General features: G+C 49.4%; 1 protein-coding gene across 1 annotated transcript; it reads right to left on the bottom strand.

Annotated features, from left to right (window-relative positions):
* Positions 1-45: 45 nt before the first annotated feature.
* On the bottom strand, positions 46-15,845 carry ACCS (1-aminocyclopropane-1-carboxylate synthase homolog (inactive)). The gene is made up of 15 exons (XM_004387642.3): positions 15,699-15,845; positions 14,472-14,753; positions 11,694-11,753; positions 10,445-10,515; positions 9,233-9,302; positions 8,706-8,772; positions 6,595-6,692; positions 5,993-6,070; positions 4,926-5,026; positions 4,148-4,237; positions 2,463-2,508; positions 2,207-2,348; positions 658-800; positions 387-540; positions 46-260 (listed from the first exon to the last, which is right to left on the bottom strand). Exons 2-15 carry the CDS (start codon positions 14,751-14,753, stop codon positions 172-174), a joined length of 1,491 nt encoding a protein of 496 aa, XP_004387699.1. The 5' UTR covers positions 15,699-15,845; the 3' UTR covers positions 46-171.
* Between the last annotated feature and the right edge of the window lie 1,978 nt (positions 15,846-17,823).

The raw sequence follows: 17,823 nt of genomic DNA, 5'->3' as shown, positions 1-17,823 counted from the left end.
CAGCCACAGAAAAAGGCAGGAAACAGCTCCTCTTCTTCAGGGGTCAGGCCAAGTCAGGTATCCTCCTGGCAAATGGCTCATCCACAATCAGTCTCCCGCAGCCTTGGCACGCCCAGGCCGGTAGTGGCTACTAGGTCCTCTGGCCACAAGTTAACAACCAGCCTACCTGTGCTAGCTGCTGGGCTCCTGGGTCTGAGAGGAGGGGGGGTCTTCTGCCACCTGGGATTTGCCCTCAAGCACCTGCCGGACCCTCTGCATACCTGGGAAGGGGACATGAGGGCCTGGTCAGCTCTGATGGCCAGATGTGAGGGTCTCCTGGGGCCAGAAGAGGGAGGGCAGGAAGAAGGGCACAGTGAGGAGGTGGGGTGGGAAGACGGACTGCTCACCCAGGCAAAGCCGGTGGGCTTTGTCCGAGAAGACGAAGCGAAACCAGCCTGGCTCTTTACACCCAAAGGCCTTGCCAGAGGACAGCAGCACCTTGTTGTCCAAAAAGCGGCGCCACAGCAGCATTTCCTCCTCAAAGGTGCCCTCAGACAGGTACTGGGGGGATGGAAGGATCTCGGGACGAAGCTGAGACTGGGGCAGGCTCTGGCCCACCTCTGCCTCCCACCTGTTGGATGAAGGCTTAGAACTGCCTCTCAGCTTCACCTGCATTACCTGTCTCAGGTCAGCCCAGATGAAGAAGCCTGCCCCACGACTCAGGAAGGGGATCCTCAGGGCCCTGAGCTCTTCAGAGACATATGTGTGGGCAGCCTTGAGCCGGGCGTGGTTTTCCGGCAGGTACACTTGGTTGATCCAGTCTGTTTGGGTAAAAGGGAAACCAAAAGATAAATCTCCCTCAGTCATCCACTGGGCTGGTCTAAAATTTGAAAAGGAAAAGGCTATAAGCTTCCAACACTGAGCCCCTTCTAGAGCTAGTTAAAGGAGACTTGTTAATGCAGTGGTTAAGTGCTTGGCTGCTAACTGAAAGGTCAGTGGTTCAAACCCACCAGCCACTCATAGCAACCCTATAGGGCTTCCAAGGCTGTAAATCTCTATAAAAGCAGACTGCCACATCTTTCTCCTCTGGAGCCACTGGTGGTTTCAAGCCACCAAACTTTTGGTTAGCATCAATCACTTTGACCACTGCACCACCGGGGCTCCTTGGGGCAGTTCTGCTCTGCCCTATAGGGTCGCTATGAGTTGGAATCAACTAGACAGTAATGGGTTTGGGTTTTTTTTTTTTCTTTTTTTTGTAGAGCTGGTTGATAGAGGGGGAAACTCAGTGTTTGGTGCAAAATCAAAAAACCCACTGCTGTCAAGTCGATTCCAAGTCATAGCGACCCTACCAGATAAAGTAGGACTGCCCCATAGGGTTTCCAAGGAGCAGTTGGTGGATTTGAACTGCCAACCTTTGGGTTAGCAGCCTGAGCTCTTAACCACTGTGCTACCAGGGCCCCATTTGGTGCAAAGCACCTTAAATTCAGAGACTTGACCTTGACAGCTCACGGTCCTGTGTTTCATTCAGGAGCCCAAAGTCCCCCAGGATGCAGAAGCTAACCAAAGGTTTATCCAGTTCCAAAGTGAAGCACATGTGCTTTAAAGTCACACAGAACGAGGTTCAGATGCCACCACAGTCATTGACACGGTGTGTGGCCATGGGCAACTTTTCCTCTCTGATCCTCATTTTTTTATTGCCTTTTTTTTTTTTTTTTGGTGTGTTGTTGTTGTTGTTGGCTGCTGTCTAGTCAGCCCCTAACTCATGGCGACCCCACACACAATGGGATCAGACTGCTGTGGTCCATAGGGTTATGCACAGACAGAGATAATTCCATTATAAGTTTTTCCTTAGTAGCTCCTGCTCCCTGCCTTTATGTGCTCACGGCTTGTAATAATGAGTTCACATTAACCAAGTGCCTATTATTATGCCAGGTTTATCCTAATTGTATTACAAATCACAATAACCCTACAAGACAGGCCCCACTATGATCCCTGTTTCCCTGAGGAAACCAAGGCTTGGGGAGGTGAACTAACGTGCCACACAGCCAGGCAGTAACCAAGTAGGATATGAACCCAGTCTGGGCCTAGAGCCTGCGCTCTCAAATACCACCCTGAATTCCCATGGGAGAAGCAGCCCTGATTTTGGCCAATCGCTCACCCTGGCCAGACAGACTACAACCCTCCCCCCCACACCACCCATTTCAGGTCACCAGACCCAGGCAGTCACCTCGGTCCTGGAGCAGCTGTGCCATCTGGTACTGGACCAAACCACTGAGGCCATGGTAGCGGCAGAGGGAAGCCACAGCAATGGCCACATCCTGGTTTTCTGTGTACAGTGTGCCAAAGCGGAGCCCGGACATCCCAAAGTCCTGCAGGAGGAAGGCACCCTAAGGAGTGGCCAGCCCTCCCCAGAGGAATCCAGTTCCATCCACCTCTGTGCCTCCTACCTTCCTGACACCCCCTGTGGCCAGCCAGGAACTCACCTTGCTGGTGGCCCACATCACATGGGTCCTCTGGGGGTCAGGCAGCCTGCAGAGAGCAGCACAGAAACAAAGGGAGCTTATATGTGTTAGCTGAACAAATGAGGAGATGATGAATGAAACTGAATCATCAGTTCCTACATATCTTTAGAATTGGGGTCAGCAAACTATAGCCTGCAGACCAAATTCAGTCCACTGCTTGTTTTTGTAAATAAAGTTTTATTGGAACACAACCACACTCATTCATTTACAGATTGTCTATGGCCCCTTTTGCTACAATGGCCTACAAAGCTAAAATATTTACTATCTGGCCCTTTACAGAAAAAGTTGGCCCTCCTCTGATCCAGATCAAGTGTCATCTCCTCAAAGAGACCTTCCCTGTCCACCCCCCAGCAAAGCAAGCCAATTGGGCACCCCAAGCGGCTTCCTCATAGCTCCTCAGACTTCTTTTATTATGGCCATAAACAAATGACTATGTTTTTAGCTACTAAAGGTTTTATTCTGGCTAGAAATAAAAGTTCCACATAGGAAGGGCCTATGCCTTTCTTGTTCATTTTTGTAGTCCCCGCACCAGCACAGTGCCTGGCACAGAGCAATGCTCATAACTGCTTTTTAAATGAGTAACCGAGGATCAAGGATTAGTCACTATTTTCTCTGTCTCACTTTTCTAACCCACAAATGAATGGAAGTAATGTTACATGCTCTTTCTACTTTGCAGAGCTTTATGAGGATTAGATGAGAGAACCAATGGAAAGTACTTTGCAGGGTTGAAAGTTCTGAACAAACGTCAGAACTGTTAAAATCCCTGCGCATCAGATTTTTAAGGGACTTCAGAGATAATCTGGTCCAAGTGTTTCCAAATGTGTTTTGGCCACAAATTCTTTTGCCCAAACTAAACCTAATGCTTAAGTAGCTAGAAGAGCTTGGCACACGAATGAATGAATGAATGAAACTGGAGCTTCTCTGGGGGTGAAGGAAACAGCAAAGGAGACCAGCTTCCCACCCATCCAGCCCCCTCCCAAGGAATCCAAAGGCCCCTCCTTGGAGCTCTCAGAAACTCCAAAGAACAATTTTGTGATGGTTGATTTTATGTGTCAACTTGGCTAGGCTATCGTTCCTGGTGGTTTCGCCAAACACTAGTCTAGAGCAGCTTACCTTCTATAATGTAATGAATATGATGTGATGTGATATAACATAATCACCTTCCATAATGCAATATAATGTTATCATTCAGTTAAGGTCATACCAGTATAGGGTAGATCCTAAACCTAATCACTTCTCAGTTATAAAAAGACCAGAACACAGAGACACACACAGGCGAAGACAGATGCCACGTGAGGATCGTCTACAAGCAAAGGAACTGCAAGGATCGCCAGCAGACACCAGAACTAGGAGAGAGGTTCACAGAAGGAATGGACATGGCCAAGACCCTGATTTGGATTTTTAACCACCAGAACTGTGAGAAATAAATTTCTGTTCTTTAAAGCCACCCCCTTATGGTATTTCTGTTATACAGCACTAGGACACTAAGACAGATTTGAAAATCACTGATCTAGTCCAACCCTCCCATCTTCTCATTAAGGGATCTGAGGACCAGCAGGATCAGCTGAGTGGAAGAGGAATTGCCCTGGGGCAGGCCACAGAGGGGCAGGGCACTGTGGGAGAGTGGAGGCTGGCGGAGGCCTCACCTTTCTAGGCCCAGGACACTGCTGTAGGCGGCCGACTCCTCAAACACAGACAGCATGTAGACCTCATCCACAATCACGTGCAGCTTGTGCCTGAGGGCAGGTGGTGGGGAGGAGATGGCTTGGTTCATACAGCATGATGTGCTCCCGTGTGGGGAGGCAGTGAGAGAAATCCAGAGGAACTTAGGTCTAGCCTCGGTTGCCAAACTTGGTTTTTCCAGGAATACCCATCTTTCATCTATGTTCTCCCATATATACAAAGTAGATGACAGTGGAGCTTTCAAAAAACTGGAGGGGAGACATGGAGCCGTTAGGTACCTCCACAAGGGGCACAGTTAAGGACATGGGCTCCAGACCTGGCCGATTCAAGTCTGGCTCCACAACTCAGTGACTGTGTGGTCAGGGGCAGGTGCGCTCACTTGACCACTCTAAGCCTGTTTTCTCACCTGTAAAATGGGGATAAAAGGTATCTGTACCAATAGGGCTGTTGTGAGGATTAAATGAGATATAGCATGTAACGTGCTTACTGAGGTGCCTAACCCCTGGAGAGTGTGCCATAAATGAGAGCTGTTGTTACAAAAAGAAAAAGAATCACTGTCTAGCCTCTCTCATGAATCAGCATCCCATAAAGCCCCACCTCCTCACCTTACTGCCAGGGAGGGGCCAAAGCTGGTGGAAGCCTGCAGTGGGGAAGAAGGGGGCCTAAGGACCTGCCATGAAAGTCCACATCAGAACCCTGATCTGCCCAGACGCATGTGGGAATGTGGGGTGGGTGTCTTACCTCTCAGCAAATCCCAGGTACTCCTGCAGCTCTCCTGGTAAGTAGATGTCACCCAGAGGGTTCTGAGGGTTGATAAGGATGAGGCCTTTGACCTTCACACCCTGAAACCATTAGAGCAGGAAACCCTCAGCTTCTCCCGAAGGCCAGGGCCACAGAGTCGCACCCGATGAGGCAGATGGCTGGGTGGGCTCCCAGGGAAAGGGGCCATGTATGTTCATGACCCAACATGAGGCCAACAAGTAGGACCCAGAATTACACCTGCAGCCTCGTGTCAACTATGAAAAGGAGACAAATGCATAGAACAGAGCCCAGAGGGAAACACGCTCAAATGCCAGTAGAGGTTACCTCTGGTTGTAGGATTATAGCAGAGGTGTTTGTACTTTCCAAATTTCCTCCCGTGAGCATGTACAGCTTTAATGACCAAGGAAGAAAATCAAGTAGATGGATTTTTAGGAAGTGGACTGGAAAGGAACCACTGGAGTACCGGTCTCTGCCTTTCTTCAGGAGGCCACAAAAACCAAAAACAAACCACTTGCCATCAAGTTGACCCCAACTCATGGCAACCCCATGTGTGTCATAGTAGAACTGTGCTCCATAGGGTTTTCAATGGCTGATGTTTCAGAAGTAGATTGCCAAGCCTTTCTTCTGAGGTACCTCTGGGTAGACTTGAACCGCCAACCTTTTGGTTAGCAGCCAAGCGTATTAACTATTTGCACCACCCAGGGACTCTCCTCAAATCACCTGGGAGACCTGTTGAAACACAGACTCCTGAGCTCCACACTTGACCTTCTCAGTCAGAATCAGGCAGAGTACGGGGGTGGGGTGGGGGGAGGTGAGGAGAGTGAGGGGATGGTTTGAGGTTTAAGGGGCCCATCTTTTGTGGGAAGACCTTCCATGGGTAGGGTCCTGCCTGACCTCCAGAAGGGTCCCATGCTACCAGCCCACTCCCCCGCTCCCACCACAGGCTACCAGCCTGACTCCTGGGAAGAGATCAGCCACAGGAAGAAGGGTCCACACCCTGCTCAGACCCACCCACTCCCAGCCTTGGCCTTGGTTTGGCCCCAGACCTCAGAATGAGCTCCTTGCAGGGCCATCTCCAGCTTCTCCACCGTGAGCTGGAAGGGGCGCGTGTCCGTCCCAGTGACCTGGAAAAAGACCCCAGAGCCACCAGCCCAATTCACTGACCCAGTAAACCTGAACTCTCAGGTCTCTCCTCACCACTACAATTCCAGCCTCCTTACAACAGTCTCTGGAAAATACAGAGGTAGGGTCACTCCCTCTCAGCACCATCCTCTCCTGCCCCGTCACATCGGGCCACCCTCATCACTCTTAGGCTTCTGGCAGAGGTCCCAGGGGTCTTCTGATTTGGGTCCTAGGAGGTACGCTTCTATCTGAGGCATGTTCCACCTCCTCCCCCACCCCACTATTTGGATATAGGCTCCTGGGGCTGGCCCTTGGTTTCTACATGGACCCCAGGGATCTCAAAGCCTAGAGCTTGAGAATCTTCTGGGAACTGAACTAGCAGACAACAGAAGCCTCCACTCCCCTTTCACCTGCAACCCCAGAACCCTCAGCACAGGCCTCTCCCATGTCCAACCTCAAATTCAGGTGCAGGACACTCGGCCGACAGAAAGGCCCAGGTCCGAGCTGGAATCCCAGGAACTCTTACCTCACTGTCCAGATAGACATAGACCAGTCGGACGTTGCCATAGAGATAGACGTGCTGCGTGATGGCTCCATAGTAAGGGGTTGGGATCAAGAAAGCCTCTGGGGGCAGGAGTAGGCCAGGGCCTGTCATCTTCTGGCCAGCACACCCCAGGACCCCCGTCCACTGGCCCTTCTGCTTCTCCTAGCCTTCAATGTCCTTGGGGAACATTTGGGGCATGCTCCCTCCTTCAACAGCATGTCTCCTCCAACTCCCAAAACTCTTCCTAAAGTTTGGATCCACTGAGTTCAGTCCCTTTTCTAACAATTAACAGCTAGCATTTATTGAGCATCTACCACATGCTGGGAACTGTGCTAAACATTTATTTGCATTGTATCTCATCTGATCCTCACAATCACTCTGTGAAGTAGGTACCATTATCATCTCTATTTTACAGATGAGGGAAGTGAGGCTTAAAGGGTCCTTTTGAAGCCCTCAACATGCTGGATGGCTCCAAGGACAGAATTGGGACCAGTGAGTAAAAGCTGCAAAGTGATGATTTGGGCTCCACAAATGGACCTGACAACATAGAATTGCCCAAAGAGAGAAGATACTGCTTCAGGAGGGGTGAATTCCCCACCCCTGAGGGTATTCAAATGCAATGCTGTGACTATTTGGGGATTGGTCATACAGTGAAGTCTAGCTTTGGATGGGCGGATTGGATGAGGTGACCTCCAAGATCCACTCTAACATGGAGATAAGCTGTTCCTCCAGTTCTGAAGAGGATGCATAGGTCAAGCTGCCCTCCCTCCCCAATCTCCCCTTTAGCACAATCCACAGCTGTGGAAGGGGCAGCCTTTGTTCTGTCTGTTTCCTCCTCTGGCCACAGGGATCAGACCAAAGGTGGACACATGACCCAAGGAAGCCAATCCACTGGTTGGCTAGAAACCCATCCTGCCTTCTCTCCCAAGACTCTGATCTAAGAAGCAGAGACTCTGTGGGATGACAACGCGCATTTGGACGGACAGGCCATGTGGAGCTGGTGCTGGGGCAGCTACTCTGGACCAGATGAGAGCTGAGGATGATCCAGAGAGAGGGCAAAAAGCAGGGGCGGCGGGGGCGAGACTGTACACCCTATGAGAGACTCAGAGCGTGACCTTGATCCTATTCTTGATTCTTCTTGAATGGATATGAAACTACCTATTATGTCCTTACAGTGACTCTTCCTTTTAGGGTTCAAATTCTGGTTACTACCTGCTCTTTGTGTGACTTTGACAAGTTACTTAACCTCCCTGTGGCTTAATCTCTTGATCTGTAAAACAGGGATGACCACTGAATCTACCTCATAGGGGTGTTGTGAGGATTCAATGACATAGTATATGTAAAGCCTTAGACCAGTACCTGGAACGTAGTATGTGGTCAATCAATGTTACTAATATTATCATTGTTAGTTGGACTAGCATAAGTGGACCTTTGTTCCTTGCAACCAATAACCCCTGACCACTATTGGTTCTTAAGACTACCAGGGCTCTTGAGGCAGACTTGCTGGCTTCCTACTCAACAGCCAATCCAATGTTCTTCCTTGCTAAGAGAACACTATATTTTTCAGATATGACCAGCAATATGTCCAAGGAAGGGGGGCCTCCCCAGCCCCAGGGGATGAACCAAGCTTGGTTTAAGCCAACCATGGTTCTCCTGGTCCCCCTGGCCAGGGACTGCTTTGGGAATGGGCTTATGAGTCAGTTCTAACCAGTAACATAAGACGAGCTCTGCTGGGACTCTTCTGAGAAAGAGACTCTACCCCACCACTGATAAAAAAAGATACAGACAAGGCACAACCTCAATCCTTTCTTCCTGCTGTGGGACAATGCTGTCATGTGAGGATGTGACAGTCACCTTGTGACCATGAAGGTAAGCCAAGATTATCACAGAGTGGCAGTCCAGAACCCTGTTATCACATTGATCTCCCCGGAGCTGCCGGATCCTGGTGTCCTATTATGCCATCATTTGTACCCTGATTGGTCTGGTATTGTATTACAGCCAAATGTATTACAGCCAAAAGCATTCTGATATATCCCTCAGGGCCAGGCAATGGGGACACTCCAGGCATACTGCAGCCCCCAGAGTCTACTTACCCCCCACCTCACACAGGACCGTGGCCAGGGCAGAGAAGAGGGAAGCACAGCCATTCAGAACAACCACCTGAGGGCGACACATCCATGGGACAAAGATGAACCTGTCCCAGAAGGGAGCAAGGACCCGCAGCCTCTGTCCCAGGATGACACAGGGGGAGGAAGAATCAGGTAGTCCCTCCTTGGTGTCTCCCAGGTGCCCAAAGGCCCTCCTGACTACCAGCCAAGCTCCTGAGTGTGGACCCTGCTGTAGAACAACTGGACCACAACAAGGGGAGCTGGTTGCTCTGCAAGTCTTTCCTGGAGGTGTGGGGGCAAAGAGGGACCAAAGACAAAGTGGGGCAGAAATTTATCCAGACGCTAAATGCCGTGGATTAGGAAGAAGGAAGGAAAGCGGTATTCCCAATTCTACCTTGAAACAAATCAAAACTAAGTGAAAGGCAGAACCCAACCCCACCTCACCCTAGGCCAGCCAAAAGTCAGGAAGTGGGGGTGTCAGAGCAGCGAGGAGCAGAGGAGGGGGTACTCACATTCTCTGGTTTGAGGGGTACCGGGCTCTTGCAGTAGAAAGACAGGAACCTGGCCACTTCCTCCCGGAGGCTAGAGACAAGCAGACAGACAGACAGACAGTACTTGCCAGGAGGCCCTCAACCCTTAGTCCATCCCAAAGCTCCTTTGGTAACTCTTCAGGGAGCTGCCATCACCCTCCCTAGTTCCACGAGGGGAGTGTGGTCAGGGGTTGTCTCCACTCTTCAGCACCCACCTCCCCACCCTTCTTCACTCACATGCATTGAAACTTTCATCCTCAATAGGTCTAGGACACCCAACCCCAACAAATTAGAAGACTTTAAGAATATCAAAAGTGATGCTCTACACATAGCCCTAGCTAATAATAATAAATAAAACAATAATAAAATGTTACTACAATGATAACTATTACTATAGTTATTACTGCTAATATTTATTAAGCAGTTACCTTATGCAGGTGTCGTTTATGGAGAATTTTTTACCTTCATAATAACCCCCGGATGCAACTACTATTATTATCATTATTCCCATTTTACAGATGAAGAAACTGAGGTTCAAAGGAATGAAATCACTTGCTGCTAAATGGCAGAGCCCACATTCAAACCCAGTAGTCTGACTCCAGGGCCTTCTCTCCTAATTAGTATAAGAACATGTGCTTTGGAGTCAGTCTTGACATCAAGTCCTGCTCCATCACTAAGCCCCTAGAACAGTGTCTGGCCTATAGTAATTGCTCAGTAAACATAAACTATTAGCATTATTTACCTCCTCCCATCTTATCATTAGGAAAAGGCCTAAAGCTGATTCTGGCTCCCCTAATACTCCCAAAGCTACAGAGAAAACAGCACAAAGACTCTTTGCCTGAAAGCCCTCCCCATGCCTCACACCCAGGGTCAGGGACACCTAAGTTGGGTAGACTGGCAGGAGGCACCAGTTCCCTGCAGATGCCCCAGGAGACCCCGCAAGCCCCAGGTGTCCAGGACCAGGCTTTCTTACCCTGGCACTAGGACATTGTGGTCTGGATAATTCTTTGTTGTGGAGGGCTGTCCTGTGCATTGTAGCAGCTTGAGAAATGTCTCTTGCCTCTACCCACTAAATGTTAGTAGCACCCCCCCTCCCAGTTGTGACAACCACAAATGTCTCCAGACATTGCCAAATGTCCCCTGGGGCACAAAATCACCCCTGCCTAAGAATAACTGGCCTATATCACTACTTACAACAGATGCCCCCTCCAGTCAGGGTACTGCAGCAAGGATGGCTCCACCCGCAGCATGTCACTCTGACTCAGCTAGGGACAGAGAAGAGAGTAGGGCGTGAGGGTCAGCACTGCCACCCGCATCCATACAGCACTTTACGCCGAGGCCAACAGCTTTACACCTGGTGAAGCTGGTGCCTCCCGCAGTCCCACCCAGCCAAGACCATGGTCTGCTCGTCAGAGAAACCATGAGAGAGAAAGCACAGGTACAGCGTTCTCATGCCCATTTTGCAGATGAGGAAACCGAGGCTCAGAAAAGTGAGGTGAGTCCGTCAAGGTCAAAGGGCTAGCAAGTGGCAGAGCTGAGACAAATACCCAATTTTTTTACTCTAATCCAGTGCTCTTTATACAACACTCCACTAAAAACCTATTTTCCACAGTTCCTTCCCCTTGATGCCTAAATTTCCATCTTTGGAAATGTGTTCTTTTTGGTTAAGGATTGTTCTCTCTACAAATCCAAACTCTGACAACAAGCCTTTGAGGGAGACAATTATCAGGTACGTCCAATAGCTCGCTAGAGCTGGCTCACATCAGCTCACCAAAGCTGCCAATTAACTTTTCAGGAATTTTGCAAGCTGTGTTAAAATAAGCCATTTAAAAAATTAAACCATATAAACTTGCAATTAAGTACATTATATTAAAAGCAAAAGTAGTAAGTACTCAAAAATCATTACTTCCTAATTATGTTACTACATTTTAGCATTATCTACGCTCTTGAGGTTATTTACATCTATTGTGTCCGTCTGGTGGGAATTCTACATAATGGTGTCTACTATGCCGGTCTTCCCAACTGCATGCGTGGTGATGTCACATCAGTGGTTTGAAATTGGCCATGGTGGGGGTTTTTTACTATGAAAATTGGCAAAAGCTTCACATCAAGGCTTTTGTTCCCCCTGGAGAGTCAGTTGTTAAACACTGACCAGCACACCACTGTGGGTTCCCACCTCAGCGAAGGGACGCAGACAGCGTGAAGGACTGAAGGGAGGGAAGAGCTCAAAGAGATGAAGAAACAGAATCAGAGTGGGGAAGTGACTTGCCCAAGATCACACAGAACACGGCCCCAAGGCAGATCTGGAACCTGGGTCTCTTGGCTCTCAGGCCAGGGCCACTGAGGCAAGCAACAGACTCTTGTGGCGGAAGCACTCTGGGGAAGTCCAAGGGAAGACCGCCCTTGAAGTTAGTGATGCCACCAGAGGCACACCAGGACTCACCCGCCAGGACAGCAGGTCAAAGCAGAGTTTGTTCTCACTGGTGCCCAAGTTAACGATGCCCTGGAGACAAGAGGTACAGAGACAGGTTGAGCATGGTTGAGGGGTGCCACTGAAAGGCCCAAGGAACCCACCAAGGCAGCAAAGCAAAGTGGGAGCTCTCTGCAATCCCACCCTTCCAACCATAATTTCCATCTTTGTTCAAGTTGTGCCCTCCACTCAGCTCCCTGACCCTATCTTTCCATTTCTAAATCTCTGTTTAAATACCATCTCCTCCATAAAGCCTTCCCCAAAACCCCACCTAGAAGAAACCTTTTCTTCCTCTGGACCCCAAAGCACTTTATCTGTCCCCACCACCCTCCTTAGAGTGCTGGTCAGTTCCTGCCCCAGGTCACAGGGACTGATGTACATGCTTTAATCTCCCCTACAAGGTGATAAGCCCCCTGAAGGTCAGGTGCATGCCCAAGACACCACTGTATCTCTCAAGTGGTTTAGTAGGACCAATACATGTCTACAGGGTGACATATTGTAAAAGGTAAATTGGAATTCTGGCAGAACAGAAACGAGTAAATGTAGATCAAGATGAGGCCCCTGTGTCAGGGTAAACGCTCCCCCAGGAGCCCCGTGTAACATCACACAACACCTTGATCCCTACCCCATAGTCATTTATTCTGATAGGCAAGAGAGGGCCGAAGGTAAACAGCCTGAGCTGTTCCTTACAGAGTCCCTAGAGAGACTCAGCGCTGGCCTCATGCACAGCTAACTCCTGAGTTACTGGGAGGTGCAAAAGAAGGCAGAAGGATGAAAACTAGAGCTTGAATGAGCTAAGATTATGATAAATATAAGGCAATGCTCCTTCATGCCCCCTAGGGAGAAAACTGATGGGCTTCTCCACCTGCAACCAATCCATCTGCAAACACCGTTCGCTCTACGTTCAAAATATATTCAGAATCCAACCACTTCTCATTCTTCACTAAGACCCTGATCCAAGCCACCATAATCTCTTGTCTACTTTATTGCAATAGCTCTCCTACTTCATCTCTTGCCCAGTCCAGCAGCCCAAGTCATCTTTTTAAAACTTAAATCAGATCCTGTTGCTCCTCCTCTGAACACTTCCCACCTCTGTCTAAAATCAGAAGGCTCACCATGGCCTATAAGACCCTACAGGGTACATTACTGCCCCTCTCCCATTCCTTTCTGACCACATCTCCTGCCAGTCTCCCTTTGCTTGCTTCACTCCAATTACACTGGCCCCCTCGCTGCCCTTGAACTCATCAATCATGGTTCCACGCTGGGGCCTTTGCACTTGCTGTTCCCCCTGCCTGGAATCCTCTTTCCCCAGATAGCCTCATAGCTCACTCCCTGTGGGAGCCTCTAAGATGGCTCCCAACGACCCCCACCTCCTGGTATTCATGCCCTTGTGCAGTCTTCTCCCACGGAGTGTGGGATGGCCTCATTGCCTCATTTTTAACAAATAAAATATGGCAGACGTGATGGAACGTCACTTCAGAAACTAGGTTACAAAAGGCTGTAGCTTCCATCTAGGTTGCTCACACTCTCTCACTGTTTCTTGGATTGCTTACCCTGGGAGAATCCAGCTGCCATGTCATGAAGCAGTTGTGTGGAGAGGTCTGTGTGGTGTGGGACTGAGGCCTCTACCAAGAGCTGTGTGAGTAAGCTTGGAAGTGGATTCCCCACCACCAAGTGAAGCCTTCAGATGAGACCGCAGCCTCAACTTCACTACAACTTCACAAAAGATCTTAAGCCCGAGGCACCCACTTGGATTCCTGAACCCCAGAAACTGTGAAATGTTTGTTGTTTTAAGCTGCTAAAATCTGGGGTAATTTGTTACACAGCAATAGTTAGATAATACACTCACTCACTTTTTTCACATCTCTGCTCAAATGTCACCTTATTAAAGTGGCCTTTGAGACCACCTTACATGAAATAGCAACATCCCCAGCCCATCATATCATTCTCTATTGTCTTTATCCTGCTTTACTTTTCTCTATAGCACTTATTACCATATATATATATACTTTTTTTTAACTGTCCTCTGTTTGTCTCTCCCACTAGAATATAAACTCCATGAGGACAGGAACTTCGTCGTTGCTCACTGCTGTAACCCTGCAACCTAGAAGAGTGCCCAGCACCTGATAGATGTTCAACAAATACAGATTGCTAAAGGATTATTTGTGACATACTATTAGTAGTAATAACCTATAATAATTGGGACAGATAATAATAACAGCAGCTACAGTTTCTTGAATATATTATATGCCAAGCCCTGTGCTGATAACCTTACATATTTCATCTCATTTAATCTTGACTATTCTGTGGCGTCCCTGGGTGGCAGAAATAGTTAAGAGCTGGGCTACTAACAGAAGACTGACTGTTCAAACCCACCAGAGGTGCCTCAGAAGACAATGCCTGGTGATTTGCTTCCAAAAGTTCACAGCCATGAAAACTCTATAGAGCACAGTTCTACTCTGAAACACACAGGGCCTCCTTTATTATAAATGGGCCATTTTCTGATCCAGCCAATCAACTCTTTGAGCTACATCGGAGGCCCTCGTGGATAATGTCAACCTGAAAAGAGCAAGCTGGGGGCTGTCCTATTGGCCAAGGTAGTGAGATCAGAGGACTAGAGGGCCATAATTGCAACCTGACAAAAATAAGCTGGATGCGGTCCAGCTTATTGGCCAAAGTAGAGTACACCACCCTGTACTGCTCTCCTGGGGCCTGGCGGGGATGGGGGGTAGGGGAGGAGGCTTCACTCACACTTGGGTTTTTGTCCTCATCATACTCATCCAGGTGGTAGGTCCTGTAGCCCTCCTCGGCAGAGTCCCAGAACCACTTAATGATACTGCCTCGAGAGGACAGGTAGGAGCTGCCAGAGGAGAATGTGGCAGTGGGATCACCCACTCCATAGAGCTTCTGATCTGGTTTTCTGGAGCACTCTCTTTCTGGACCATTGTCACAGCTACTTCCCAGGTCCTGTGTGGTGGCTGGGCCTGGACAGGTGGTAGGTGCCCTGGATTCCTTCTGAGGGAGGGTGAACATCTGCAAAAAGACAAAGGCACTCGATGCACAGGCCGCTCAAGGACTTTCCATAGCACCAAGCATCAGCAATAAGTTGGAAGTTTCATGGCCTCCTGCTTCCATAGCTGCCCGTTTAAGTTTATGTACTTACTCCTGCGTCCCTTACTATTTGTCACCATGTGTACAATCACTTCAACAAATAAAATCAGCTAAGGACCTATTATGTGCCAAGGGCTGTGCCTGCTACTTTTATATGACTTTAACTTGTTGCTGCTTTAGCTTGTTTCACTATTGTGGAAGTTTTTCATTCTGCAATCTAAGGGGTCACCAATGTTCATTTTTTATTCTTGCTGCCTTGATTTCGACAGGCCAGGTCAAAATTTTCTGAGTTACAGCAGATTTTGGCCTGGGAGTCCTGGTGTCTTGCAGGGACTGATGTACGTAGGAGTAAAGGGAAGGATGAGATTATCTGGTGGTCTGGAGTAGATGGTGCGTGGGGACGGAGAAGGAGGAGTGGGGGAGGGAGTGTCTGAAAGTGCTGGTACCCCAAGGAGAGCTCCAGGGCCCCCTTTGCACTCTGGATGAAGGGAGGGAGAGCGGGAGGCTGGGCAAAGGAGATGGTGGTCTCACTCTGAGGAGATGTGAGCTTGTTCACTTCTGTTTCCATAACTGCTGGGGGCAGGGGCTATAACTCTACCTCATAGGGTAGCTGTGAAGATATAAATATATAAGTTAACATAGAACTTAGAACAAATGCTGACTCATGGTCAAAGTTCAATAGAATGAGTTATTGTATTATTTACTCCTCGTGGATTTTTCCAGTCCTGATGCACAAGCTCCCATGCACCAAAGGATGGGTGACCCGCCGGGGCACAGAAACCCAGGGTGTCCCTGCCGCTAAATACTGCTCCAAGAAGTCTTCTCTGGGGTCTTCCCCAAGTTGGCTGGGCTTTCCCAAGTGCTCACCTTGTCCTTCCCGACGGCCTAGGTCTGAGGAAGGGGCAGAGAGGCCTGCCTGCTCTGTTAACCAGCCCAGGGAGGGAGGGCACCGCCTGGGTCTAGGGACTGCCAGGTTCCCAGCTCTGCGCCTTGCAAGGCAGAAGGCTGACTCCCGTGACCAGCGGGGCCGATAGGGGCCTGTGATGTCCACAGCCGGGCATCCACGCACAGCCAGGCCTCCAAAGTCCACAAGTGGGAGCAATATAACACATAAAAAAAAAACCCTGCAGGGCTCCTCGCAAGAAACTATTCCAGGTTTCCTAGAGGAGGAAGCTGAGTTGCTGCAAGCAGCTTGAGACAAAACGGCGGAGACTTCTGCAAAGAATCCTCGAGTCTGCACAAAGGGAGGTCCTGCTGGCTTCCTACTCTGCAAAGTTTGTCGGGGGGAGTCACACCTACTTGGGAGAGTTGGAGAAGACCGGACGCGGGCCTCTAGAGAAGCGTGTTAAGTGTCCGTTTCCTCGGCCTGGGAACTCTCTAAACCTGGGCGAGGACAGCGACGGAACCGGGCCCGGGGCATGGCGACTCAGGGATCCCAGAGGCCGCCTGCGCCGGGACCGGGTCCCCGGACTGCAAGGGCGCGGTTTGCTCCCTACCACCCAGGCCGGAGGACACGTCAGTGTTGCCTGCTGGCTGTAGAACGCAGACGTAGTCGCAGCACAGGGGCGGTGACTCCCCAGGCCCGTCCCTGCCCGGATATGCCGATAAGCCCCAGGCCGGAAGGACGAGCCCAAGAAGGGGAAGGGGCCCAGAAGCCAAGATCTCCTGAACGAGGGGCAGGCTGCCGGCTCCCGCGTTAGCACTCTGCGGTCTGAATGCGCGGGCACTGCTTCCAGGCCGGGGTTCCCGCACACCTGGGCGGTACCCTACCTGGCGCGCGGGGCCCCTCTTCTGCCTCCCTGCCTTAGTCCCCCAATTTCCGGAAATGGTTAGAGCCAAGGAGGCATTTCTGCAAACTTATGTCTTTGTGAGGCCCACGGAAAAGCTTCACCAGATTAAGGCTAGGCAGCCTTAAAACATCATTCCTCTATGAAAGCTTTTCATCAAGGTTTGTGATTTCTCCCGTTTTTGTTCAAGAAAATAGTTTTTGAATGTCTGCCACAGACCCTACATATTCTTGGACCTCAGCAGTGAGATAGAAAACCCAGGCCCCACGTGCAAAGCTAACTATCTCTAAGGCGCCTTGAGCAGGAAAGTCTTCTTTCCGTGTGGCGGCAAATACGCAGGATCCCGCAGTATGGGTATGGCTGGGAAGATGTGGTCTTCTGACCATTCCACTTTTGCCTTTACTTTAGCCTTATTTGGAGCCCTGGTGGCGTGGTTAAGAAGCTTGGCTGCTAACCAAAAAAGTCAGCAGCTCGAATCCACCAGCCGCTCCTTGGAAATTCTATGGAGCGGTTCTACTCTGTCCTATAGGGTTGCTATGAGTTGGAATTGACTCAAGGGGCAATTTTTGGTTTGGGGTTTTTTGTTTGTTTGTTTGTTTTTTGGTTTGGCCTTGTCACTAATTAATGTTATGACCTTGAACAACTCATGTGACTTTGGGGCCTCGATGTGTTTTTTCTGTAAAATAGGAAAGCCATTTCCCTCCCTTCAAGTCATTTTTATTTCAGACAAATTGTCTTAATGAATGCCTGTTTTGTGCTAAAAAAAAAAAAAAAAAAAACCCAAACCCATTGCCATGGAGTCTATTCCAACTCATAGCGACCCTATAGGACAGAGTAGAACTGCCCCATAGGGTTTCCAAGGAATGCCTGGTGGATTTGAACTGTTGACCTTTTGGTTAGCAGCTGAACTCTTAACCACTGTGCTACCAGGGTTTTCTGTTTTGTACTAGACCTCTGCAAATGCTGGGATACAGCTGTGAGCCAAACAAGCAGCGGCCTTTGTGGTTGATTGGGAAGGCCGATTAACAAGTGTAATGACAATGACAAAAGGGAATTACTGAGTGCCATGGATGCACACAGACATTTGCCCCACTTATAAGGAAGCCTTCCCTCCTCCCCACCCACTCCCCAATATTCACCTAAACTCTTAGAAAGTGATGGTTGAGTTCTTAAGGATGAGTAGGAGTTAGCCAGCTGGAGGGTGG

This window comes from Trichechus manatus, unplaced genomic scaffold (genome assembly GCF_000243295.1).
Source record: "Trichechus manatus latirostris isolate Lorelei unplaced genomic scaffold, TriManLat1.0 scaffold00191, whole genome shotgun sequence".
In the NCBI taxonomy this organism is placed as follows: domain Eukaryota; kingdom Metazoa; phylum Chordata; class Mammalia; order Sirenia; family Trichechidae; genus Trichechus; species Trichechus manatus.
The sequence above is the reverse complement of the archived record's forward strand: the minus strand, read 5'-3'. Positions and strand labels throughout refer to the sequence as shown.

Bases quoted from the DNA above. Each gene is read 5' to 3' on its own strand.
- ACCS (XM_004387642.3), bottom strand. From the start codon at position 14,753: ATGTTCACCCTCCCTCAGAAGGAATCCAGGGCACCTACCACCTGTCCA. The intron at 9,303-10,444 runs GTAAGTAGTGAT...GCTTGTCTCTAG, and splicing joins GACTGGAGGGGGCATCTGTT to CCTCCGGGAGGAAGTGGCCA. The intron at 801-2,206 runs GTGACTGCCTGG...TTACCCAAACAG, and splicing joins ACAGCTGCTCCAGGACCGAG to ACTGGATCAACCAAGTGTAC.